General features: G+C 36.0%; 4 protein-coding genes across 5 annotated transcripts; 2 read left to right on the top strand and 2 right to left on the bottom strand.

Moving 5' to 3' along the window:
- Positions 1–5689: 5689 nt before the first annotated feature.
- On the bottom strand, positions 5690–6433 carry LOC148767442 (uncharacterized). Its single transcript, XM_088824625.1, has one exon. It carries the CDS (start codon positions 6431–6433, stop codon positions 5690–5692), a length of 744 nt encoding a protein of 247 aa, XP_088680751.1.
- A 1283-nt stretch (positions 6434–7716) lies between these two features.
- On the top strand, positions 7717–10510 carry LOC105966419 (protein NRT1/ PTR FAMILY 1.1-like). Its single transcript, XM_088824624.1, has 5 exons — positions 7717–7813; positions 7884–8101; positions 8203–8762; positions 8991–9471; positions 9759–10510. Exons 1-5 carry the CDS (start codon positions 7717–7719, stop codon positions 10227–10229), a joined length of 1827 nt encoding a protein of 608 aa, XP_088680750.1. The 3' UTR covers positions 10230–10510.
- Positions 10511–19147: 8637 nt separating this feature from the next.
- Positions 19148–21926, top strand: CAK1AT (CDK-activating kinase 1AT). Its single transcript, XM_012990997.2, has 2 exons — positions 19148–19737; positions 20654–21926. The coding sequence occupies exons 1-2, from the start codon at positions 19246–19248 to the stop codon at positions 21566–21568; spliced, it is 1407 nt and encodes a 468-aa protein (XP_012846451.2). The 5' UTR covers positions 19148–19245; the 3' UTR covers positions 21569–21926.
- Positions 21927–22072: 146 nt separating this feature from the next.
- On the bottom strand, positions 22073–26277 carry LOC105966443 (putative plastidic glucose transporter 2). 2 transcript variants are annotated; one of them, XM_088823704.1, is made up of 15 exons: positions 26182–26277; positions 25921–26073; positions 25456–25574; positions 25080–25191; positions 24918–24985; positions 24702–24834; positions 24276–24375; positions 24072–24184; positions 23877–23970; positions 23476–23629; positions 23255–23398; positions 23084–23157; positions 22815–22903; positions 22507–22621; positions 22073–22387 (listed from the first exon to the last, which is right to left on the bottom strand). In XM_088823704.1, exons 3-15 carry the CDS (start codon positions 25541–25543, stop codon positions 22199–22201), a joined length of 1473 nt encoding a protein of 490 aa, XP_088679830.1. In that variant the 5' UTR covers positions 25544–25574; positions 25921–26073; positions 26182–26277; the 3' UTR covers positions 22073–22198. The 2 variants fall into 2 exon arrangements, with proteins under 2 accessions (XP_088679830.1, XP_088679831.1); XM_088823705.1 differs by having other exon boundaries at positions 25921–26061; positions 26182–26270.
- Between the last annotated feature and the right edge of the window lie 369 nt (positions 26278–26646).

The following is a 26646-nucleotide window of genomic DNA, read 5'->3' as shown; positions in this document are numbered from 1 at the left end:
CCCTTGGAGCTACGTAAGTACTTGTGGATACCCTTAACAAAAAGGAGGTAATCATAATCCTAATTATTATTAATGTAATGTTCTTACTAATAAGAACCTCCGAGGGGTGGAATAGTACAATAATAGATACCTAAGACGGTATCGAAAGTCTTTTAAATTAAACTATATAAGAGCACACAAGATCCACACGCCTTCCATATGAACACATTCCTCGATCCTCGAACTCAACTCCAACTTTACGACTCGTGCTCGGGATTAAAAGTACATACAAGCATTTCAACACCTATATGAATCTTCTGGACTCAATGAGAATTCCGAAGTAAATTGAGTACACATAGGCAAACAAACATATATTTATGCTATGTGTGTGTGTATATATATATATATATATATATATATATATATATATATATATATATATATATATATATATATATATATATATATATATATATATATATATATATATATATACCATCTCAAATCACACGTATACACAATATAAACATTTCGATTTTACCTCAATCATTATTTCATTAAGGAACTTTACCAATTTACTTTACCTTCTCACTTTACCTCTTAGACCTTCTTTTCATCATTTCATAAGGAATAAGAGTAGATCCCTTACAAGGGAGTCATTCTTTTACACATATATTTATTTCAAGTAATTTGACTAGGTGTGCGAGAAAAAAACGTAACTAATATCATTAGCAAGTTATCTAACGTTTCACATGTGGAACAATTTCATTTATTTTGAGGTTAAGATTTATTTTTTGATGAACGAACTCGAAGTTCTAAAGATTTAGTCCCAAGTCTAAATTAATTACGAAAACTTGAAGCTTAGATGAAATATGGAGAGAATATCAGTCTCGAAGGAATATACTACACTTAGATGCTTATATGATAACACTCAAATTTGATGATTCGAGTTAATTTATGCATTGTACTTAAAGTTATTTATTTTTATTCTACAATTGCATCTAATTGTTTTTTTTCCTCTTTAATTAGAGGAGGATAGTTATTGGTTCCCCAATTTTTCTCTGGTGTCTCGAACCAATGACCAAATAGTCCTAGATGCAAGGTGCCATGCTAAATTATATATGGAGGGTTGAGGCTCAAATGGGGAACATAAGTTAAGTGGTACAACTCAAACATGAAGATTTGAGTAGCATATTTGTACTTGAAAGAACTAAACATTTTGTGGTTCGAAGAAGCTACTATGGAAACAATTGATTCTCGTTTCGGCTCTTCTTCCCACTCACGAGTCTTGCTGCTGAAATCTTTGTTTCATGAAGTGAAAGACAAGCCGTGGACTTCATCCTTTCTGAATCTTCATTTCAAGTGAGACTCATGGAAGATCCCATCTTCCAACTTTGGAGAAGTGTCCTTTCATGCCGGCCATTGGAAGAAGACAGAGGACGTGCTAGGCCATTATGCGGATACCCTCCGCTAAACCAAGATTTATGCAGTGGTCATGCTTCACTATTTATGTACGTCTGCACTAAAATGTTATCCGAGCCTTCCTTGAGCTATAGATGTTTCCTGATGGTGTAGGATCCTGATGGTGTAGGATCTACACCTTCAATACCTCTTTTCAAAGCCTACTCCCGTGACCACTGGAGAGCCCGCCTAACGCAAGTATTATGGCCGGCGAAGATGAATTAAATTGACAAAAAATACAAATTAAGAGAGAGTATAGAAAAGAATGTGTGTTATTGTATTATTATTGTGATTGCATCTTATGTAGTTCACCCCATATCCATAAATATAGCGCATCCTAAAAATAAACATTTCCTATCTTTAGGTCATTTGATATGTGAAGCATTTATTACTAAATATTCACTTGTCATATACGATTACAATAATCCTTATTTATTTATGGATCATGTCTTCCATATCTTCTTCTCTATTCTCTCTTTGCTTGCTCACTATCTTCGCGCCTTCTGATGTGTCATCCTCGCCTTGTGATCATCTTTAATGGGAGTGGTGAGCTCCTACGGGATTGAACTTCTAGGGCAGTGAGCTTCGGAGCAGATGTTCTTTAGGCTATTGGTTTGACTCATATATCTAGGAATATCCAATGGGCTTGTATTCCTCTTAAGCCCACTTATAGGGTTTTAGTTCATGCTTGCTAACTCAACCCCACCATATACTCTCATCTATTCTCTAGTGGACTCAACGAAGTAGTTTGCTGGAGAATAAAAAAACGAAATCATCCCACTCAGCCAACTGCCTCGAAACCTAAGTGAATGATGTTAACAAACTATTATTGTTGTGGATCTAAGTACATGTATTTATATAAAAGTACATGAAGGACTTCGATTTCCTGAAGCAATTAGTTCCAGGCCAGATCAACATAAACTCAGTTAGGATGAGATGTTCACTATATATCTTGAAATATTTTGGAATGTAGGATATTCGCATATGTGAAAACTTGCTCGGAAGAGAATATGTGAACAATAATGGGTTTTCATTGTTCATATGACTACAGTTTATGTCGAGAACATAAACTTGATTGGGACTCCCAGAGAAGTCAAGTAAACAACTCAATTCTTCAAATTTGAGCTCGAGACCAGAGATCTTGAGGAACCCAATGTTGATTGGCTCTCTCGACTAGAAAATTTATCATGTCGATGATATCTTGTTACATCAAAAGATGTTAAGACGTTTTAATGTGAATAAAGAGGAATTATTGACTAATACCTATGGAACCTCGACAGTTAGATATGTCGAATGATATTCACTCTGCCATGTGGAGGAGAACGAGAAAATGTTTGCACATGAAGTATTATATCTAAGTGCAATTTGTTTATTATTGTACTTAACGGCATGTACTCGATATGGTTTAACGTTTTCAGTAAATTTGTTAGGTTGACTTAACTCACCTCATCGATACGTACGCCATAGACATCAGTGAAAGATGCAAAGTTTGTGGGTTATACTGAGATTGACTATATGTCAAACCCATATAAAGCTCGTCCCCAAAATCTTTAATATTGGTAAAATAGTTATATCTTGGAGGTCTGTGAAATGTACCTTAGTTGTCACTTGGTCTAATCATGCATAACTTTTTGAGGTAGTACGTGAATGTGCATGGCCTGAAGCCATGATTGGGCATGTTCGAGATTCATGTGAATTGGCTAACACAGAAGATCCTACGAGATTGTATTTAACTGTTATGCATCATGCATTGGGCAAATGAAGACGAACTTCATTCAATGTGCAACTCCAAGAACATAATTATGAGGTTTTGTTCAATCAATCAGCAACAATAAGAGCTCAAACAATAATGATCCAGCAGATCATGAGTCAGGATACCTACCTTGACTTATTTATTAAGCTTCGCCTAAAGTCACTTTGGAAAAGCATGTTAAGGCTATTAAATTGAATAGATTAAACGAGTTCGTCCCTTGTCAATATCAGGGGAGTTAACTTGAGAGGAGTACCGTGTAGGTATTCAGTATCCAGAAGACCGTGGGCCTAGTTTTATTCTTTTTTCTTTGTGTGATGCCTATTTTTTTTTATGTAACTACATGTTACTATAGTAATGTATAGTAATGTATACATTCTGTTGAACAAAACATATGTAACTTAAAACAAAAATTTTGACACCTTCAAGGAAAGGATCAATGCCCTTCATTAAGCTGCAATTGCAAAATCAAAACAAAAAAATTATTTTAGTACAAATGAACAAAAAATAAAGAAACATCCTCAAAAAACAACAAACACTAAGGGGATGTTTGGTTATGTTTCCAATGGAAATTTCTAGCTTCCAAAATTTCTGATGGAAAAAGTAGATGTATTGGTTTTTGTGAAGAAAATGGGAATATGTTTGGATGAAGCGGTATTTTTAGTTTTTTATAGGTGTAGAAATGAGAATATGTTTGGTTGTGGTGAATTTTCTCAACGAAAGTACGTGCAAAAGTAGAATATAATGATTGAGGGTGATTATTATTATTATTATTATTATTATTATTATTATTATTATTATTATTATTATTATTATTATTATTATTATTATTATAATATTATTATTATTATTATTATTGTTATTATTATTATTATTATAATATTATTATTATTATAATATTATTAATATTATAATTATTGTTATTATTATTATTATTATTATTATTATTATTATTATTATTATTATTATTATTATTATTATTATTATTATTATTATTATTATTATCATTATTATTATTATTATCATTATCATTATCATCATTATTATTATTATTATTATTATTATTATTATTATTATTATTATTATTATTATTATTATTATTATTATTATTATTATTATTATTATTATTATTATTATTATTATTATTATTATTATTATTATTATTATTATTATTATTATTGTTATTATTATTATTATTATTAATGAGATGGGTGAAAAATAGAGAAATAGGTTAGTAGGTTTTATTATAGGTTTGAAAAGTGGAAAAAAGTATGTATAGTGTATTTTTATTGGAAAAATTGTTAAGAAAAATAGGTATTTCCAAGTGAAAATTGTCAAACAAACATAATCCCTGTTTTATGTATAGTATAAAGCTGGAAATTGATTTTGGAAATAGAAACAAACATCTCCTAAGAGATCGAGAGAAATAAATATGAAAATATAAAAATAAAATAAAATATAAAAACATAGAAATAAATCTTAAAATATAAAAATGAATGAAATTGACATCAAAATATAGATCCCGACAAGAGGAATTCAACGGTGAGTAGCCCCGTCAAATTCCGACTCACGAAAAACAAATTACACCTATTGTAAGAACACCGTCGTCGAAATACGCCGATTAAAAAAAATGCAGAAAATTATCTAGCACTCCAAACTGAATGAAATACCCACCAAAAGAAAGAGCTCGACGAGAGGAATCCAACCATTCGAATTCCGACCACCAGAGAGGCAGAGAGAGAATTATGACTCCGAGAAGCAAAATCGCCGGTAAGAGACCTTGGGGGGCGGGTTTTGGATCTAGGAATTGAGAGAGGAAGATAAACACCGATATGGGTTGGGCTAGGGTTTAAAACTGATTTAAAAGGGTACTTTGGGTACTTCAGGGTGGGCTACGGGTATGTCAAATTATTATCCAAATGGAGGCGGTTTGCACTAGGATGTAAACAACATGGTAGTTAGTCATATATATTTTCGAAATGAGGGGTCTCTAAAATAATCCCTTTCCCTATATTATACATATATATCTATTTAGTCCACCCAATTTTTAGAAATTAGCTCACTCAAAATCCAAATTAATGCAAGAAAAATGTCAATTTTTATTAATTAATACATCCAAAATTCAAATTAATGCAAAAAATCCCGTTTTTTTTATTATTAACCCACCTAAAATTTAAATTAATGAATAAAAACCCCAATCTTTATTAATTAGACCATCTAAAATTCAAATTAATACAAAAAAAACTCTAATTTTTTTTGCTTTTCCTTTTTTTCCCTCTAATTTCTGATTTGGTAAAAAAAAATCCTAAAAAAAAATCAAGAGCGCTCTCCCTTAACGGTGGAAAATTTATGCCCACCCTATAACAAATTCTTGGACTCGCCACTGACCGCAACATAATGGAGTTCAATTATCTCTAATCAACGGAGCGTTCATTTTAAATTTAATCACTTTCTAGCAAGACCTTTTTTTTTTTTTTTTGACAATAAAAGGGAATTTTATTAAGCGATATTCGCTAAATGCAACGGGAGATCAATACTCTCCATAGAAACAGTACATGAAATTTGAGCAATACAGTGAGCTAACAAGTTTCCCTGTCTCTTAACAAAATTAAACGAACAAGAATCAAAACTTTCACCAATGTTGAGGCATTCCTCCACAAACGCTCCGAACGATGAGAATTCCCACTCCCTGCTGTTGAGTGCATTTATCACTTGGAGGCAATCGCCTTCAAGTATAATATTTGTTAAGCCCATCGATTTGGCCATAGAGATCGTCTTCAAAGCCGCCAATGCTTCTCCTTCCACAGGTTGAAGATTTCCCTGTATGCGTGTTACTTTCCAACCGAGACAAGAACCATAACTATCCCGAGCAACCATTCCCACCGAAAAGAAACTTTCCCCATTTGGAAATGCAGCATCAAAATTTAATTTAACCACATTACTAGGGGGTGGTTTCCAAACACTAGGGTGTATATCCCGCATCCTCGAATTTGGGCAAATTTGTGCAGATTTATAAGCTGCTAAAAAGTGGCGGCACCAACTGACCAAATCACATGACTTAATAACCTCTTCATCTTTCATAGCTCGATTCCTGTTGTCCCAAGCCTTCCATGCAACCACCATTGCAATATTGAAATTTTCCTCATCAAGTGATTGCTTTAATTTTCTAGTCCAGTTCCATATTGATGAATAGTTGTGGCTTTCCAATGTATCAAATGGGTGACTCCGCCACACCTTCTCCATACCCCTGCATTTTAGAATGACATGTAGGGGAGTTTCTTTTTCAATGTGACACGTGCTGCAAAGGGGCGATGAACTGATTTTTCGTCGAAATAATTCTGCATTGGTTGGAATGATATTAGATTTCAGTCGCCAAAGGAACATGCGAATTTTTGGTGGGATTGGGAGTTGCCAAATATATTTCCAGTTTTGTTGCTGTACTCCACTATACGAACCAGACTCATTTCTTCGACGACTTACCATAGTCATAGCGCAAGAAAGAATGTGGTGATAGCAAGATCTAACCGTGAAGTTACCGTGCTTAGAGAAATGCCATATCCACCTATCTTTTGCCATAACACTTCCCACCGGGACAGCCAATATACGTTCAACATCCACCGGCCAAAAGACTTCGTGTAAAAATTTTAAATCCCATTCGCCTGATTCTGGTTCGATAATATTTTTAAATCCCATTCGCCTGATAGGAAATATTTAATATTGAGGGCTTATGAACTCCTTTGTAAAATGAAAATTAGTTCATAAAATGGAGTTTTACTATTATGAACTCCTTTGTAAAACAGTAAAACTCATGAACGAGGAGGCCTCAAAGACAAAACTGGAACCCACGTACAAACATGGTGTTATAACTATATGTGATATGGTTAATTGGGCAGCCCAATGGGAGTACAATTTTTTACCTAATGGGTCACGAATCCAATATTGAAGACCATTATCACCGATGCTCAATCACCTTCAAGTAAGGTTTGGGCCCGACAATCTCAACTACGCTATTAAAAAAAGTTTGAACTCATTCCTTAAGGTACGTCCTATTATCTGAGCAATACTACAACATGTATTCTCTGAACTATTTCTACTATTTGCACGTCTGACTTGAACGGTCATCAGGCTCGTGAGCCAGTGATCCACTATTCCAGCTCATCATACTTCAACTCTCTAAGTTGATCTAACTCTAGCATCATCAATATAAAATGCAGAAAGAATATTATATCTGAAATTAGGATATATATCGCCAGTCTACAAAACAAAGGACAAAGCCGGTTCTAGATTGATAAAAGCAAAGCAAAACTTTAGTTATTAAACTAAATATTAGGATATGATCTAGTTTTCTCCGTTACGTTCTAGCTGGGGCCGGGGACTGATTAATAAACAATACAACAGGCATTAGCCTTTTTTCTCCTTAGTCTCTCATGAGATAATATAATTCCCTTTTACACATAAATAAACATATATAAGTTTTCTCAATCAAAATTCGTTTATTTATTATTATATTGCAAGCTGATGAGAAAATGGAGATCAACGGTTCAGACTCAGCAAAGACTCCTCCTCAGAATGGCAGCAGCCGTTCAAGTAAAGGGGGCCTCAGGACGATGCCTTTTATCATAGGTAATTAATTAATTCTTCATTTCCTTTTATTAATATATTCAATATGTATGTATAATTAATGTTAATGCAGCAAATGAGGCGTTAGAGAAGATTGCAAGCTATGGACTTATCCCAAATATGATATTGTACTTGATAACAGTATATCATTTTAGTGCTGCAGACGCAACTACCATTTTGTTCGTATGGGGAGCCATCTCCAACTTCATGCCAATCTTCGGTGCTTTTCTTTCCGATTCTTACTTTGGTCGATTCCTCGTCATTTCCTTCGCAACTCTTACCACCCTTTTAGTGAGTACTATATATATATATATATATTAATTCATTTTTTCATCTTCATAAATTTCGAATATTATTAATTAATAAAAATATTCATGACCTATGTTGTGAAGGGGTTGGTTCTACTGTGGTTAACAGCCGTAATAGAAAAGTCAAGGTCACCTAAATGTGATATAAAAGAATCAGGAATATGCCACAACACGAAACCAGTTCAAATGATTCTGCTCTTTGTAGCTTTCGTGCTTATGTCGATTGGGGCAGGTGGCATAAGGCCGTGCTCAATGGCATTCGGGGCTGACCAATTTGAAAACCCTAAAAACCCGAACAACGTTCGGATAATGGAGAGCTTTTTCAACTGGTATTATGCGTCTTTGGGTGTGTCGCTTATGATAGCACTCACGGTTATAGTATACATACAGAATGAGTTTGGATGGGTGATCGGTTTCGGAGTTCCTGTTGGTCTAATGTTGTTGTCTGCAGTTATGTTCTTTATTGGATCCAAACTATATGTGAATGTGAAACCAAACAAGAGTTTGCTAACGGGTTTGGTACAAGTTTGGGTGGCGTATTGGAACAAGAGGCACCTTCCTTTTCCACCAGACGACGACGATTCTGCCCATTATTATTATAATAACGATCACTCTAAGCTTTTCGTCCCCACCCAAAAACTCAGGTTATTATTCATATCACATGTTTTTATTTCAAATGAATCACACAAGAACGTACTATTCAAGTGTACGAAATACAAACTGATCGATGCGAACAAGAAAAGGGCTAGCTGATTACTCCCAAAATATACAAAAAAATAAATTCGCCATTAATTTTCAAGTTGCTTCATAGAAAAGCCACCATTGTTATAAGTTTGTACTAAACGTAAATTATATTATTATGTTGATTTCAGGTATTTGAACAAAGCCTGCATGTTAATAAACCCTGAGAAAGAGGTAAAAGCAGATGGTTCACCTTCAGATACATGGAGCCTATGCAGTGTGATGCAGGTTCAAGTGCTGAAATCACTCATACAATTGCTCCCGATTTGGTCCACCGGAATTATGATTGGAGTAACTATAAGCCAACACTCATTCCCGGTGCTCCAAGCCAATACGCTGAACCGACGCCTCGCTGGAAACTTCAAGATTCCGGCTGGCTCCTTTGGCATCTTTGCAATCCTTACCCTCACCATTTGGGTCGCACTCTACGATCGTGTAATCGTCCCTCTTCTCTCCAAGTACACCAACAATCCACGTGGCATTAAGGTCATAACAAGAATTGGGATTGGGATTTTCATTTCTTGCATGGCCACTGCAACGGCTGCCCTTGTCGAGAGGGCCCGACGAGCAAAGGCTATCCACCAAGGATTGGAGGAAACTCCCAATGCGGAGGTATTCATGTACATGCATGCATGCACGCACTAGAGTCTTAGTTATAATGATTATAGGAAAAAAAGACATATAAAAACCTTTATCATTCAATAATATTTACTACTCGGAGTTGAATTAATAAGGGTAAAACAGTGGTATTGGAATTCTAAAGTAACAGATAACATATAAGCAACAAAAATATTTATCTAAACCGTTAGTAGAACGATGGAGTAATATATATAATTTTTGAAGGAATATTTTTTTTAGCTTATAGTTTAGATATCATAAGATTGTTATGAATATCGCAGGTGGACATGTCAGCATTGTGGTTGTTACCGCAACACTGCCTAACAGGATTAGGGGAGGGTTTGAACGCGATAGGACAAATAGAGTTGTACTACTCGCAATTCCCAAAGAGCATGGCAAGTATCTCCGTTGCACTTTTCGCGCTAGGTATGGCCTTCGCTAATATCGTAGGGAGCCTTATTGTCAACATAGTAGACGTTGCTTCTAAAAGTGCTGATGCTACAAAAGAAAGTTGGGTTTCAACTAATTTGAACAAGGGCCACTACGACTACTATTATTGGATACTCACTCTTCTAAGTCTAGCAAACTTGATATACTTCTACTTCTGCAGCCGGGCTTTTAAATATTGCGACCACGACATATTTTGGGATCATGACAATAGGGCCGCTCAGTTCACCGGCAAGGAAGATGTCGTGCTTGATTTTCCCAAATCTACTGGCGACGACTCATCTTCGATATACTTTTCGGCTTGATATTATTTTTCTACATTATCGATCTCTTCCTTGGTATTGCTACGCGTTAGTCGTGTGAATGTTTATTATATGTGAAATGATATTTTAGTAGTTTGCGAAACAGCCCATCAGAGTAATTTAAATTCATGAAATACATTTGCAATATGATTTAAATTTTAAAGTGACTGTCCAATCATGTACCTTAAACTGAGGAACATGGTCGAACAATCCTAATAGACGAAAACTATGGTGGAAATTTGTAGAAAGATTTATGGTTAAGGTTTGGTGAGCGATCCAATTCATGCAAGGAAGTTTTGGACGGAAAAGCAGTAACAAGGTTGCTGAGGTGTGTTAGCAGCTTAAATTGAAGAGTAGAATTAATTATCAAGAAGAAGGAAGAACATGCAATGGAGAGAGACGAAGAAGACATGCAGAATACCTAATCAAGAATATGATATTTGCAGAGAAGAATTACTACCAACTATTCGAAGACGCATTTCCAATACACGCTTTTATTAGTTTTACGTTTTTATTAGTAACAAGTCCCAGCCTGCCACGTGGCCGCGTAGAAGAAGAAGAGAAGAAACAGCTGAAGAAGTGTTACTTCATTATTATTATTTCAGCACTTTTATCTTTATTGTTTAGCACTTTCTAATTATAGAGTAGTATAAATAGGGCAAGTTTGAGCTAAGAGAGGCAGCTGATTTTTAGGTCAAGTCTTCTAGGTTTAGAGCTGAGTGTAGGATGATCTTGTTTCTCGAAGCTTTTCAGTGATTAAGCTTCCCGATTCAACCTTGTTTTCGTTTAATTTCTATTTCAATATATATATCAGTTTGAGTTGCTTGCAATTGGTATCTAGAGCCATAGTTCTGGGAAGGATAAACATGGCAGATGGTACACGGTTTGCTGAGCTAAGGAAGGACATGGATATGATGCGGGAACAGATGCAGGCAATAGCTGAAGCCAACACGAAAAATGTGGAAGAAAACCGTGCTATGATGTCTTTGATGATGGCTAAGTTTCAACAACAGTTTACTTCACATAATGATGGTGGAAGAGCTCCAGATCTGGGAACACATGAGGATCTTCAAGGGGGTACAGAGTATCAGCTGCCCACTAAGTGCTCCTCAGTTGAATTTCCTAAGTTTGATGGAACAAATCTGCGTAGTTGGGTGTATAAGTGTGATCAATTTTTTGATGTTGATGGTACACCTTCAAATTCTAAGGTGAAGCTAGCAGCTGTACATCTGGAAGGAAGAGCCCTTCAGTGGCACCAGACATACATGAAGGCTCGCCTTACAAGAGAAATTCCGAGCTGGGAAGAGTACATACGAGCCTTGAATAGCAGATTTGGCACTCTGCTATTTGAAGACCCGATGTCTGAGCTGATGAATCTCAAACAAACTGGATCTCTGCAGGATTATTTGGATAGATTTGATGAGTTGATGAATTGTGTGGATCTCTCAGAACCTTATGCAGTGAGTTGTTTCCTTGGAGGATTGAAACCGGAAATTTCCTTACAGATTAGGATGTTCAAACCTAAGAATATGATGGAGGTAGTAAGCCTAGCCAAATTACAGGAACAGACCCTCACCTTATCTCCCAGAAAGCACCCCATCCAACAGCAAAACCCTACCCTAAACCCTATCAGAGCTCCATACACCTCTAACAGACCAAACACTTTAGCCATTACTAGAATCCCCAACCATAGTTCTAACACTTATATGAGCAACAACCACACTAGCCCTCATTCCAACAGAAATAGCCCAACCAACCCCAGAAACCATAGCCAACCCTTTACTCAAACAAAAAGACTAAGCAATCAGGAAGTGGATGATAGAAGAGCCAAGGGCCTCTGCTTTTGGTGTGATGAGAAGTACTCAAGAGATCACAACTGCCCCAAGAAAAGACAGATGTATGTGATGGAAATTTCTGAGGATGAGACCATGGTAGAGAGTGAGTTGGAGTATAACCCCAGTGTAGTAACAGAAGAGAGAATGGAGGAAGGAGATGAGCAGATTTCACAGGTTTCTATACATGCTATGACTGGAACTCATGATTTTAGGAACATGAGATTGACTGGATCATCTAAAGGAAAAACTATACACATCTTGATTGACAATGGAAGCACACACAACTTTTTGGATGAACAAACTGCAAGATCTTTGGGATGTGAGCTAGTGGATATGAAACCATCAGCTGTGAATGTGCCTGGAGGAAACAGGCTTGTAACTAAATTCAAGTGCCCAAACTTCACTTGGAAGATGCATGGGGTGGAATTCTCAGCAGAAGTTATGACATTACCCTTAGGAAGCTGTGACTTGGTGCTTGGCATTCAGTGGTTGGTCACTTTAGGGGATATATGCAGTAACTACCAGCAACTGAAAATGGAATTCAACCACTTAGGTAAAAAAGTGGTGCTGAGGGGTCTCCAACCTAACTCAGTGAAGTTAGTTTCTAATAAGAAGTTGCATAAGATTCTACAGAAGCCATCTCAGATTGCTTACCAGTGCATTGGAAGTTTACAAGATGGAGCTTCCTTAAGTGCACACACAACTCAGGACTGCACTGATCAAGGAGAGAGCTCATTAGAATGCATTGCTAGTCTGAATTCCATGGAGTGCATGAGAGAAGGAGGAATGTCAGAGCTACTAAATGAGTATGCAGATCTATTTGCTGAGCCTAAGAGTCTGCCACCTCACAGAGAGCATGACCACAAGATACACCTTAAAGAGGGGTCAGAAGCTATCAATGTGAGACCCTATAGATACCCAGCCATACAAAAGAATGAGATTGAAGCTATTGTGCAAGAGTTACTGGACTCAGGAGTGATCAGAACTAGCAACAGCCCCTTCTCATCTCCAGTGGTGTTGGTGAAGAAGAAGGACAATTCTTGGAGAATGTGTGTGGATTATAGAGAGCTCAACAAGAACACTGTTAAGGATAAATTCCCTATTCCAGTCATTGAAGAGTTGTTGGATGAGTTGCATGGGGCCAATGTTTTCTCTAAGCTGGACCTAAGATCTGGCTACCACCAGATTAGAATGCAGGAAGAAGACATTATGAAGACAGCTTTTAGAACTCACCATGGGCACTATGAGTTCTTAGTCATGCCATTTGGTCTGACTAATGCACCCTCTACATTTCAGAGCCTTATGAATAAAATTTTCCATAAGCAACTAAGGAAGTTTGTCTTGGTTTTCTTTGATGATATTCTGATTTACAGTGGAAGTTGGCACTCACATCTCACACAATTGAAGGAAGTGTTGGAAATTTTAAGAGAACATCAGTTGTTTATCAAGAGAAATAAATGCTCTTTTGGGAGTTCCTCTATTGAATATTTAGGGCATGTGATCACACCAGAAGGGGTGGCAGCTGACCCTAGCAAGACTCAAGCCATGAAGGACTGGCCAGTTCCTAGAACTATCAAGGAATTGAGAGGGTTTTTGGGCTTAACTGGTTACTATAGGAGGTTTGTCAAGGATTATGGGAAGATAGCTTACCCTTTGACTCAATTGCTGAGGAAGGATAGTTTCAAGTGGAGTGAAGCAGCCCAACAAGCATTTGACTCCCTCAAGGAGGCTATGACCCACACTCCAGTGCTAGCCCTTCCAGACTTTTCTAAAGAGTTCACCATTGAGACTGATGCCTCAGGCACTGGCATGGGAGCTGTGTTGATGCAGCAAGGCAAACCAATAGCTTTCATGAGCAAGGCACTCAACATGACTCAAGGTGCTCTGTCTACTTATGAGAAGGAACTTCTTGCCCTAGTGACAGCTGTTCAGAAGTGGAGACCATATCTGATTGGCAACCACTTCACTGTGAGGACTGACCACCAGAGTTTGAAGTACTTGATGGACCAGAGAGTGGCAACTCCAGCTCAACAGAAGTGGTTGGTTAAGTTATTAGGGTATGACTTCTCAGTGGCATACAAGAGAGGGAGGGACAATGTAGTAGCAGATGGCTTGTCTAGGGTAGTTATTCCAGAGGCAAACTGTTTCACTATCTCTATGCATCAATGCTCTTTTTTGGAAGAGATTAAACAAACATATGTTACTGATCCTAAGTTACAAAAAATCATTCAAGGTTTAAAGGAAGGTAAAAACAATAAACCTTCCTACTCATGGGCTGCTGAAGTGTTATTGAGGAAAGGAAAGTTGGTGGTAGGGAAAGAGAAGGAGTTGAGGAACAAGATTCTCAATCATTATCATAGTGCTGCAGTGGGAGGACATTCTGGAATTCATAGCACACTTCATAGGGTTAAGCAAATCTTTTATTGGAAGGGATTGAAGAGTGATGTGCACACTTGGGTGCAACAGTGTGATGTGTGTCAAAGATGTAAGGGAGAGACAGTGGCAGCCCCAGGGTTATTGCAACCACTGCCTATTCCTAAGAGGATCTGGGAGGACATATCTATGGATTTCATTGGAGGGCTGCCAACTTCTGGAGGGAAGGATACCATCTTAGTGGTGGTGGATAGGCTGAGCAAAGCTGCACACTTCATAAGCTTGAAGCACCCCTACACAGCTAGCTCAGTAGCCCAGCTTTTCATGGAAAATATATACAAGTTGCATGGAATGCCTAAGACCATAGTGAGTGATAGAGACCCTATCTTTATGAGCAGATTTTGGCAAGAATTCTTCAAGCTTCAAGGCTCTCAGTTGCACACTTCAACTGCCTATCATCCCCAGACAGATGGTCAGTCTGAGGTGGTGAATAAATGCCTAGAAGGGTACTTAAGGTGTATGAGTGGGGAAAGGCCTAAGGAATGGGCTCAGTGGCTGCCTTTGGCAGAATGGTGGTACAACACCACCTTTCATTCATCCTTACAAACTACCCCTTATGAAGTTGTGTATGGGCAGAAGGCCCCCCTCCACTTACCTTACATTCCCATGGCATCTCCTAATGAGCTGGTGGATAGAAGTCTACAACACAGAGAAGCCACTATAAGGGTGATCAGAGAACAATTATTAAGGGCACAGAATAGAATGAAAGTGCAAGCTGACAAGAGGAGAAGTGAGAGGGTTTTTCAGGTAGGAGATTGGGTATTTGTGAAGCTTCAGCCCTACAGGCAACAATCTGCTAGAACACACACCTATAACAAGCTATCAGCTCGGTTCTTTGGGCCATACAAGGTGTTAAAACGGGTTGGAGAGGTGGCTTATACACTGGAATTGCCACAGAATTCTAAGATTCATCCCACATTTCATGTTTCTCAACTTAAGAAGAAAATTGGATCTTTGATCAGCCAAAAACACTTACCCACTACAATCACTGCACACGGGCACATTTTACTTGAACCACAATCTGTTGTTGATCGCAGGTTAGTACAGAAGAATAACAGGGCAGTCACTCAATGGCTCATCAAGTGGTTTAATGCTCCAGATGAAGATTCGACATGGGAGGATTGCGAGGATATTCAGAAACGGTTTCCAGCTTTTTGTCCTTGAGGACAAGGACATTTTAGAGGAAGGCATTGTTAGCAGCTTAAATTGAAGAGTAGAATTAATTATCAAGAAGAAGGAAGAACATGCAATGGAGAGAGACGAAGAAGACATGCAGAATACCTAATCAAGAATATGATATTTGCAGAGAAGAATTACTACCAACTATTCGAAGACGCATTTCCAATACACGCTTTTATTAGTTTTACGTTTTTATTAGTAACAAGTCCCAGCCTGCCACGTGGCCGCGTAGAAGAAGAAGAGAAGAAACAGCTGAAGAAGTGTTACTTCATTATTATTATTTCAGCACTTTTATCTTTATTGTTTAGCACTTTCTAATTATAGAGTAGTATAAATAGGGCAAGTTTGAGCTAAGAGAGGCAGCTGATTTTTAGGTCAAGTCTTCTAGGTTTAGAGCTGAGTGTAGGATGATCTTGTTTCTCGAAGCTTTTCAGTGATTAAGCTTCCCGATTCAACCTTGTTTTCGTTTAATTTCTATTTCAATATATATATCAGTTTGAGTTGCTTGCAAGGTGGCAAATGGCTGGCCGGAGTTAGTGGCGGAGCCAAAAAGGCGTGACAACATGGGCTGAAAAATTACAGGGTTCAAAGGCAACGCCCATGGTTTTTTTTTTTTTTTTTTTTAATTATTTTTGCTTTCATTGAACAATTAAAATATTAATATTACTCTATTACACAATAATACTGATTTTTGTTGTGTTAATATTACTGTCAACCACATCAATATTACTTCTTTTGGTTTTGTTTTTTAATTATTTTTTCTTTCATTGAACAATTAAAATATTAATATTACTCTATTACACAATAATACTGATTTTTGTTGTGTTAATATTACTGTGCTAGAGAGTAATATAACAATATACTGTGTTAAATTGTAGTATAGTTACACAGTAATATAGTTAATATAATTGTCAACCACTGCAAAATTGATGTTCAAACGGGCGAAAAAATGTTAAAGTAAAAAATAATTCAAAAAAAAATGAAAAAGTCAACGCCGAAAATCGGCCGTAAAATCACCAAAAAAAAAAAAGAAATTAAAAAAATTTGAAAAAGTCAACGCCGAAAACCGACGGAAAAATCAGAAGAAAAAAAAAAGTCAACGGCGACGACGGGCGAAATTGTACTCAAAATTGAGTTTTATGTCAAAATTGAATAATTTGTAAAATTTGGGATAAAATTGAGGTTAAATTAAATTAAATGATGAAATTTGAGCATATTAAAATATGAGGGGTATTTTAGTCTGTTACACATCTCTAACAATATGTGAACTTTTTTTGTAAAAGAGTTTTTTGTCTTAACTGCTTTATAAATAAGCATGTCATGATGGGCTTATTTGGTCCATATTTTTTAAATATAATTCCAATCCAAAAAAGTTGGAAGTTTTCGAAAAATGGCTTGCTATTATCAATGCGGTTTTTACCACTCGCAGTGCAAAATAATTCATTTTTTTCTTTTTCAAATCTTATCCAAACCCCCTCTCAAACACTCTCAACCTTTAATTTTTGAAAATTTTCAAATTCAATAATTTTTCGACCAATATCAGTTAGAGCACAAGTATTATCAACATGGATGACAACGGCTTCGATTTTGAAGTGAAAATACACGTTTTTTGTTCATTTCCAACGTTTTTAGACATTTCGTGTTATTTCACAAGAAATTTATTCTTCCATTTCGTGTAATACTATACGAAATGTGTCTTAAAATCGTTTGTTGTTTGTTTCGTAGAAAAACCTACGAAATGAAAGCTTACATTTCGTAGTAAAACCTACGAAATTAAAGCTCTTATTTCGTATGTTTTTACACGAAATTGTAGCTTAAATTTCGTGTTATTTCATACGAAATCCCTTAAATATTGCCTTTTAATTTCAAATATTTATGCTGGAACTAAGAGAACAATCTCATGATCATAGTCACTTCTTTGAACGTGGTATTGTGTGTGATAGTAGAGAAGCGTTAATTATGTGGGCAAAAGACACAACAATTAGTCATAATTATCGACTGATTAATCATTGTAAATCAGAAAAATATCATGTTTTAACGTGTGCAAGATATCAATCTGGACGACACGTACTATTGAAGAAACGTTCTTGTCCGTTCAGGTTAATTGGCAAAAAATCAACGGAGGATGGATTATGGCAATTGAGTGTGAGTAATGGTAATCATAACCATATGCCGTGTATTTGAAAGTTGAACTTATGTTTAAATTTGTATTTGTTTTAATTTTGCATTCTAATGTTTAATTTATGTTTTGGAAAATTTTAATTTATAGTGTTGTGTTTTGCATTTTTATGTTTAACCTATGTTTTTGGAATGATTAAATTTGTAAGGTTGTTTGTAAGGTTGTTTTGGAATGTTTAAATGTGTACTTTAATTGCTTCAGTTGTACGTAGTTTCTAAATTCAAATCATAAAACTAGTGAATTAAAATACAAAACAACAAACTAGTAAATTAAATAGTTCGTAATAATAATAAATAAAATTAGTAAAATAATTAGTTCATAATAATAATAAAAACAAATTATTAAATTAAATAGTTCCTAACAATAATAAAAATGCATAGTCCTAATAATAATAGAAATAACCTGTCTCTCTATCTCTCGATCTCTTAATAATGTTTGGTGATTTTTGAGTGTTTTGATGTTTTTATTCAAATTTGTTGATTTGCACTAAAGTAATTTTTTTTTGTTTTGATTTTGCAATTGCAGCTTAATGAAGGCCATTGATTCTTTCCTTGAAGGTGTCAAATTTTTGTTTTTTTAAGTTACATCAGATCTGTTCAACAGACTGTATACATTACTATACATTACTATAGTAACATGTAGTTACATGTAGTTATATATGCGTATATTTATGTATTTTCGTTTTGTATTTTATTGGTTCTGATGTGATTTATAATAAAAATATTTAAATTTGTAAATTTTTGTTGGGGTTTTATGAATTTATTTTGTACAAGTCAGTATTCGTGTGTGTATACAATTGATCGACTAAAAATATGGGGAAAAAACGAACATAACTATGAATTACTATAGGTAGTTACATGTAGTTATTTTCAGTACTGTAAACATATTGTTTTGAAAATTAAAAAAAATTAAAAAATAAAAATAAAAAAAATAAAAAAAAAATAATTTTTTTTATTTAAAAAAAAAATTAAATATATATATATATATATATATATATATTTAACAAACAGATTTATAAAAAAAAAAAAAATAATAATAATAATAAATAAATCAGCGAAAATGATAAATGCAGGACCATAAATGCTGAATGTAGTTTGGCCGAAAATTGCACATAAGGGTAGTATAGTACTTTCGCGTCCCCCGGATATGTCAAAGGATGATTTGAGCTTGGGTTTATCCCTAGTTTATTTGGTGGCTAGGGGTATGTCTAATTATAATTGTTCGAAAAAAATTAAGAATCAAATTGGAAATATAAATTTAAATTTAGACCGCGTGCGAGAACAAAATGTCACGTGACCCCTTTTGTATCTTGTAGTTTGTACATAAGAGATTAAACCACAATCTGTTGATGGAATCGAAGCCCGTCGAATTGTAATAATAAAAAATCAAGAAGATGGAGAAACAGCAGCCACCATCGAAGAGCTGGAGCATCTATAGCCGCAGTGAGATCACCTCAAAGTATGAAATATCGGGGCGCGTGGGGTCCGGTGCATACTCCGACGTGTACAAAGCCCGGCGACGCTCCGATTCGGTGATGGTGGCCCTGAAAGAAGTCCACGATTACCAATCCGCGTTCAGAGAAATTGAGGCACTTGAAACCCTAAAGAACAGCCCGAACATCGTAGTCCTGCACGAGTACTTCTGGAGCGAGGATGAAGGCGCCGTATTGGTGCTCGAGTACTTACCCACCGATTTGGCCGCCGTCGTAAAGTCCGCCGCCAACAAGGATGGGATCATCAGTGTTGGTGAGGTTAAGCGATGGATTGACCAGATTCTCCGCGGCGTTGACTCCTGCCACCGTAATTCCATTGTTCATAGGGATTTGAAGCCCTCTAATTTGCTGATTTCTTCTGATGGGGTTCTCAAAATTGCTGATTTTGGGCAGGTCAGATTTTGGTTTTTCTCCTTTTATTATTGTGTTTGTGCTTCTTATAGATTCTCCAAAACCTATTATTTGACTGAAGAGATGATGATGATGTTTCATATGAATGCACTTTGTCAAGAAATAGATATATATAATTCAAACAATCTGCCCTGTGTAATAATTGAAAAAAATGATATATTTCAAACACCAATACTCTGCATAATAGTCCTAATTCCTAAATCCTAAGTTGAGATAGTGAAAAACTTTTAGACAGGCTTATCTGAACAATTTGCCTCCAACTGCCTCGTTGAAATGTATATCAAGGGTAACATCCTTCGTCCATGCTACTTTTTGAGTGATAATGTTCAAATAATCGCCTCTGTTTCGTTGTTCTGTGGTAGAAGGGATCCATATTTAGCTTTATACTTCTGTTTGTTGCAATTATTTTACCGTTGTTAGTAGAATTTGATCTTGGGATCAGATAGATACCTATCTTTCTTCTTACATTGTAATTGTCAAATTCTAGGAATTGGTGAAAAAATATCTTCACTGCAAAATGCTCGAGCCAAGCTAGCATTACAAATCTTCCAAAGATGATTTCAGATTTTCTTTATAAATGATTAGGACTATTTCATGTTAAGAATTAAGTTATTGTAATTTACGAAGGATACATAATAAAGTCCATTTAGATTTTTGGTGGCACATTTTCTGGTTACTTATATTACAGGAAGGAAAGTGATTTTTTTTTTCTTGATCTGCATCGAATACGATTATTTGTATATGTGAATTTATTTAGATTGTAAAACGTTGACTGGAAGTCGGCATGGCTGTATATGTGCTTGAGATATTAAAAAGTTTTAATTTTTTCTCATCATGTTAAAAAGTTGACCAATATTTACAACTGCAGCTAAATATCTTTATAAATCTCTCTGTTCAGGCTAGGATACTTATCGCACCTCAATTTACGGGCAACAATGATACGTATAATCAGTTTGATGAGCAGCTTTCTTCAGATCCAGCACCCGAAGTTGATCCAACGGTAGACAGTAGTCAATTCATCCAAGAGCACGCAGAACAACTGCACAGAGAAAAATACATTTTAGAGCCGGTTGATAACATGAGAACCAACGACTTCACAAACGATATCGATGAAGAGAGTGTAACTCACGATGGGGCAGCTTCTTGTGTTGCCACCTGTACCACTAGTGATCTAGAGGATCCTTTTCAACAGTCTTGTTACTCTTATGAATCTGAGGTGGTCGGGATTGATGGGAATGGTTCTCTTACATCGTGTGTTGGTACACGCTGGTTTAGAGCACCTGAGCTACTTTACGGGTCCACAAGTTATGGTCTCGAGATTGATCTTTGGTCACTTGGTTGTATTTTTGCAGAGCTTTTCAGCCTCGAACCCATTTTTCCAGGGAATTCAGATATTGACCAGTTGGGTCGAATCTTTAGCATTTTGGGGAACTTGACAGAGGAAGTTTGGCCTGGTTGCGTACAACTTCCTGATTATAAGATAATTTCATTTGGTAAAGTAGAAAAGCCGATTGGTTTGGAAGCGTGTCTTGGGAATCGATCTTCTGATGAGGTACTTGTTGTAAAAAAGCTATTGTGTTTCGATCCTGTGAGTAGGGCTACTGCAGTGGAGTTGCTTAATGGCAAGTATTTGAATGAAGAGCCTTTTCCAGTTCCTTTATCTGAGTTGAGAATCCCTTGTAAAGATGACGAGGATTCCTCTGTTGAGTGGAATGATTATAATAAGGATTTTGGATCCGATTCTGATTTTGATGAATTTGGTTCTTCGCACCTCACCACCACAGAAAATGGATTTTCGATCCGGTTCTCATGATTTGGTGGAGTTGGGAAAACGAGAGCCAGTATTTTGCAATATGCAAGAATTGAGTGACAAAACATACATATTTATGTTTGTCACCATGCCTGAGTAATTAATTACTTGAGAAAGGAGCAAATGTGGTAATGCCATTGAAACTCAATACTATTATTTATTTGTTATGTCTGTGTATGGGCATGGGTTTCTTATCTGTGGTGTATCATGTACAATTGATCTGAACAATTTTGTGTAATTGTCTTCATTTAGTTTCGTTTTGTAAAAGAGAGTTCAAAAGGCGCTAATCAGAGACTGGCTGTTTCGGCGTTGATGAATTCAGTAAATCCGATTTCGTGTCTATCAAAATAAACATTTTCTACCTGTTGAGTGTGATATATATTTTTTTTCTCATGTAAATATTTAATTGCGTAACGAACTGAGCACAGCCTCTCTTGTGCAGTAAATTTGCAGAGAGAGAGACAGAGTGTGTTTGTGTAATACGATTGTGCTTCCAATCCCACAAGATACGAAAAAAGTGAATCATATTAATGTGGCTTCGTACATCGTAAACATTTACTAATATATGCTACCCTATTGTTGCGATAATAGATTGTATATAATCAACGTAGTAGCACAAGGAAGTGATTTGTATTAGGAGTATTCTTGAGGAAGGAGGGCTATCTCAATTTCATGAAGTGATTTTCCTTTGGTTTCGAGCACATTTCTCTTTATGAAGACCACTGCCAGCAAACAGAATCCACCGAAAATCGAGTACAATAGCTGAGGACCCATCTGCTCAAGCAAACGCAAGAACAATAACCCCACCAGAAAATTTAACACCTACACAAGTAACAGGGGTGAATATTATTAATTAGAAAAACAACCCTCTTGCAATTTTAGTTTTTTTTTTTTCTTAATCGAGTGAGTAAAGACATTATTAGATACAAAGAGTATATTACCCAATGCACAGACATACAAAATGCCAAAGCTTTAGCTCTAATTCGGCTGGGAAATATTTCTGGGAGTAAAAGGCCAGGTACTGGACCAGCTCCAACAGCAAACATTAAGACAAACCTGATAGAGAAGAATATATCAACTTTCTTTGGTGCTCGAATGTGATTGAGCACCATTTTAGACAGAGTCCAATCTAGCATGGAAGCATCTGACGATTACTTGCCAATTTCATTGCTTAGCCAAATAGGTCATTCATTACATGAAATCAATATAAAGCATCGGAAACCGTTTCCGAAAATAAAAAAAAACTTACATCAGCATTCCACTCGTAGATAGATAAAAACCAAGAGGACCTGAAGCTGGCAAAGATGATGCGAGAACTTGAATAACTGTTGATACAGCCTGATGAGGGGTAAAATAGTAACAAATGCGTTACTCATCTAATTAATGATTTTCCAAGTTTAGCACAGACATTCATCAATTCTAGAAGGAGAAGAATAAGTTGCAATGCAAATGCAATACAAAAAGGACGGAGTCGTGTTGCAATTGGTAAATATTTAACATTTGGTGTGACGTTTTTACCATGCCAAAGAAGCTCCAGAGGAGGAGGGCCTTTCTTCCTAGTTTATCCATCAACACCAACGCAATAAAAGAACCTGTATATAATTAATTATATGTAATCATAAATATACAAGCTGAAACATATTGCAGATGCCTGAGGGGAAGAAAATAATATAATAATAATATATTCACCTATCATATTTGCAACCCCCACAGAAACATTTGCCAGGTTCGAGGAAACTCCAGCGCGTCTAAATACAGTTGCAGAGAAATAAAACACAGCATTTATTCCAGAAAGCTGTTGTAAAGCAAATAGGGATGACCCAATAAAAACAACTGCAAAAAAATAGTGTGAATAACCGAACCGAGCGTTTAGGTTGAAATGTAAAAATCAGTAGAAGAGAAGAATATACCTCTGCCGTGCCTTCCACAGAGCATTTCTATGAGGGATATGGTATCAACTTCATCTCCTCTGTCTGTTTTGGACAGCTCTACCATTGCAGCTTTCGCATGTAAACCTCCAACAAGCTTCTCAAGTTCAGCTTCAGCTTCCTCAGTTCTTCCTTGCTACAACATTCGACAAAACTACATGATAACAGGACTCAAAAGCTATTTTGCATCATTTTAATATTCAAATGACCACAAAATATTTTCTGTAGAGAGAGTATACGGAAACTGATTCCAGGAAAACAGAAAACTTTAAATAGGAAACTGACGCCTTTGCAAGTATGTTACGTAAAGTAGAAAACGTAACGATATTACAGGTTATTTTCGTAATGCTGATTCAATTCAATAAAATAGTGCAGGTGAAAACCTTGTAGAGCCACTGTGGAGATTCAACACAAAACGCCATTAAAAGAGCTAGCATCGAAGCTGGAATGGTTGATACCCAAAAGCAAACGCGCCACCTGAGAAAGTACACATAGATGAGGTTAATTTCATCACCGTTTCTCTTTCTTTGCCAAAAAAGAAGCTTAATAATCCGTCAAAAGTTAAAGAATACATTTACCAGCCAAAGATATTACTGACGGGAATCCCAATCAATAGTGCGGCCATGAACCCAAAACAAGTTGCTATCTGAATAAAGCTCCCGTACGTACCCCTCACATGCGCAGGTGATATCTACATGTAAGTCAAATTTATGGTTAAGATTTATTCTTGTTTTTACAAGCACTGCACTAACTGCTGCGAAAAATTAAAGTTTGTATTATACCTCTGTGACATAAAGAGATGCAACTGGGGGACCCACACCCAAACCAGTACCAACTAAAAACCTTCCCAGCAACATTCCTGACAAACTTGTAGCCACTGCACTGGAAATAATAGTACAGGTGGTGGTACCACCTCTTTCAATATCGAAGATCAAAATGAACAAACCGAACGAAATAAATGATCTATTTAATATCACATGATATGTCAAGCATATTGAGAATTTGTATGGAAAAAGGCGTCACGTATGTTGACTGTGAGAATATACTATTACTACTAGAGAATAGAGCTAGAGAAGGTCATTCGTATAAAACAAAAATTGAATTAAGTTAGGTAGTCCCTTTTCAAAAAGATACAAAAACTAGTGACAAACATGTGACAACTGAGATTAAAATTTGGTGTTTTATCAAGTAAAATGAGTTTTAAGTACCAAATGGAAGCTCCGACAAGCATAGGCAAAGCACACAACTGAAAAGATCTACGACGCCCAATCCCGTCAGCAATCCAACCACTCATAAGGGATCCAAGAAAAGCACCAGCAAGACAAGTACTAACCACCAAACCTGTTTGTTTTACAGTATCAAAAAATCAAACTCTGAACTTCTAGCATCAATCAGTAACAAGATGTAGAGCTCCATCACTTTACCTTCTTGCATGGTGTTACCGTGAAAGCCAAGATCAACAGAAATTGTTTCAAGTGGTTCGTTTACAACTCTGAGAAGATCAGATTTCAGTTACGAAAAGAACAAAATTTGAAATATCTGAACATGTAAGAATAGTAGAATGAAATGGAAGTTTACGAACAAACCCAAGATGATAGCCAAATAAGAAAGGAACTATAGTAGCCACGAGTACGTGCGGTAAGGAAAGCTTCCATGGTGGACTTGTAATATCTTGCTCCAAACTTCTCTGTAAACTATCTGAACATATTTAACAGCAAAAAATGTTGAAGAGTGCACATTCATTTAGATATGTATACCAATATGCAGTTAAACTTGAATGAAGAGATACGAAACAATTTCCACGGGAAAAAGCATTGCACACTTACTAACATTGCTGTGAATACTAGAATAAAAAATATGCTACAGCTCGACATGGATGCACAACTCTAATAAAATTATCTTAACCACATAAATTCAAGATAGAAAACAAGAAAAAGGTAGATAACGTTATGGTAAATTTACCCGCATTATCTTCAATATCATTAATGTAATCCCTCGGTACCATCACACGCTTATGCATTGACGAGGATCTGTCGAACTTCCCAAACATTCTGAATCTAAATATTTTTTTCCTGCAAAATCTGCAAAATCACAACAGCTAAAAACTCCAAAATACATTTAATTCGTCCAATTTCATCAATCACTGTTGAATTTATGATACAAAGCAACAGAAGTAATTTTAAAATAAACATTATGCAATACTTGTCCAATGAGGTCTGAACACAAATAAAATATATATTTTCCTAAATGGGTCAAATTTATTATGATTCCACAATACTTTCCCAGTCCCATTTGTTATTGGGAAAATAAAAATAGAAGCATGGTGGCTAAAAATTACTCAATCAAAAAAATAAAATATAATTGATTAAATATTGAGACATCAAATAAAAAAACACAATATCATGTAGAAAGTAGAAACCCATCCACCTGATAAAACCATGCGCCGATCCACCATACACCTTATGAACTGAAAACGCATGCAAATTGCTCTTCAAACGGACATTTGCTCTTCTGCAGCAAAAGCTAACATACGCCGGTGGGATTTATTATGTAGTTTTCCTTCGCCGCCTCCTCCTTCTTCTAGTATGCAAGGAGGTGTAACCGCCCAAAGAAAACATTAATTAATATGAGCAGTAAAAATAAATGTGAAATAATAGAAAAATGGGTGTAAAGTCAATAATTGCTTACCAAAGACATGAAAATCTGGAGCGAGCTTTCCTACAGATTCAGGAAAGTGAGTGAGCTGTCGACCAAGGATCCTGTGCTTGCCACCTGTGGAAAAGCAGTAATTTGATATATGCTCATTTATGGTATAATTGTGTTATTTATCGAATTAATTAATTATAAGCTACTTCAGGTAATGAGGTAAAATAAGTATCCGGTCCGGTAGATCTTAACCGTTTATTATACACCATGGGTCTATGTGTTTTTGTGTGTTAATCATCCGTAAATATTTATGAGATATGTTTCATAGTACCATAAAATAAATGGTCTATTAGCCAGAACCCTCAATATTTATATTAAGGGTAAATTTCACTCTACCCCTCGTACTCTGCTGAGAACTAATTTATCCCCTCGTACTCTCAATTTCATCAATTTACCCTCTTGTTTTTGTACAATTTCCTAATACAGCCATTTCCTTCAACTTTTGTC

This window comes from Erythranthe guttata, chromosome 10 (genome assembly GCF_056151865.1).
Source record: "Erythranthe guttata isolate IM_541 chromosome 10, IM_541, whole genome shotgun sequence".
Classification (NCBI taxonomy): Eukaryota; Viridiplantae; Streptophyta; class Magnoliopsida; order Lamiales; family Phrymaceae; genus Erythranthe; species Erythranthe guttata.
Note: the sequence above shows the minus strand (reverse complement) of the source record. Positions and strands in the feature narration are given on the sequence as shown.

Bases quoted from the DNA above. Each gene is read 5' to 3' on its own strand.
- CAK1AT (XM_012990997.2), top strand. From the start codon at position 19,246: ATGGAGAAACAGCAGCCACCATCGAAGAGCTGGAGCATCTATAGCCGC. The intron at 19,738-20,653 runs GTCAGATTTTGG...CTCTCTGTTCAG, and splicing joins AAATTGCTGATTTTGGGCAG to GCTAGGATACTTATCGCACC.
- LOC105966443 (XM_088823704.1), bottom strand. From the start codon at position 25,543: ATGTTTGGGAAGTTCGACAGATCCTCGTCAATGCATAAGCGTGTGATG. The intron at 25,192-25,455 runs GTAAATTTACCA...AAATATGTTCAG, and splicing joins TGATATTGAAGATAATGCGG to ATAGTTTACAGAGAAGTTTG. The intron at 24,376-24,701 runs GTACTTAAAACT...TATTATTTCCAG, and splicing joins CTTGTCGGAGCTTCCATTTG to TGCAGTGGCTACAAGTTTGT.
- LOC148767442 (XM_088824625.1), bottom strand. From the start codon at position 6,433: ATGGAGAAGGTGTGGCGGAGTCACCCATTTGATACATTGGAAAGCCAC.
- LOC105966419 (XM_088824624.1), top strand. From the start codon at position 7,717: ATGGAGATCAACGGTTCAGACTCAGCAAAGACTCCTCCTCAGAATGGC. The intron at 8,763-8,990 runs GTTATTATTCAT...TGTTGATTTCAG, and splicing joins GTCCCCACCCAAAAACTCAG to GTATTTGAACAAAGCCTGCA. The intron at 9,472-9,758 runs GTATTCATGTAC...TGAATATCGCAG, and splicing joins AGGAAACTCCCAATGCGGAG to GTGGACATGTCAGCATTGTG.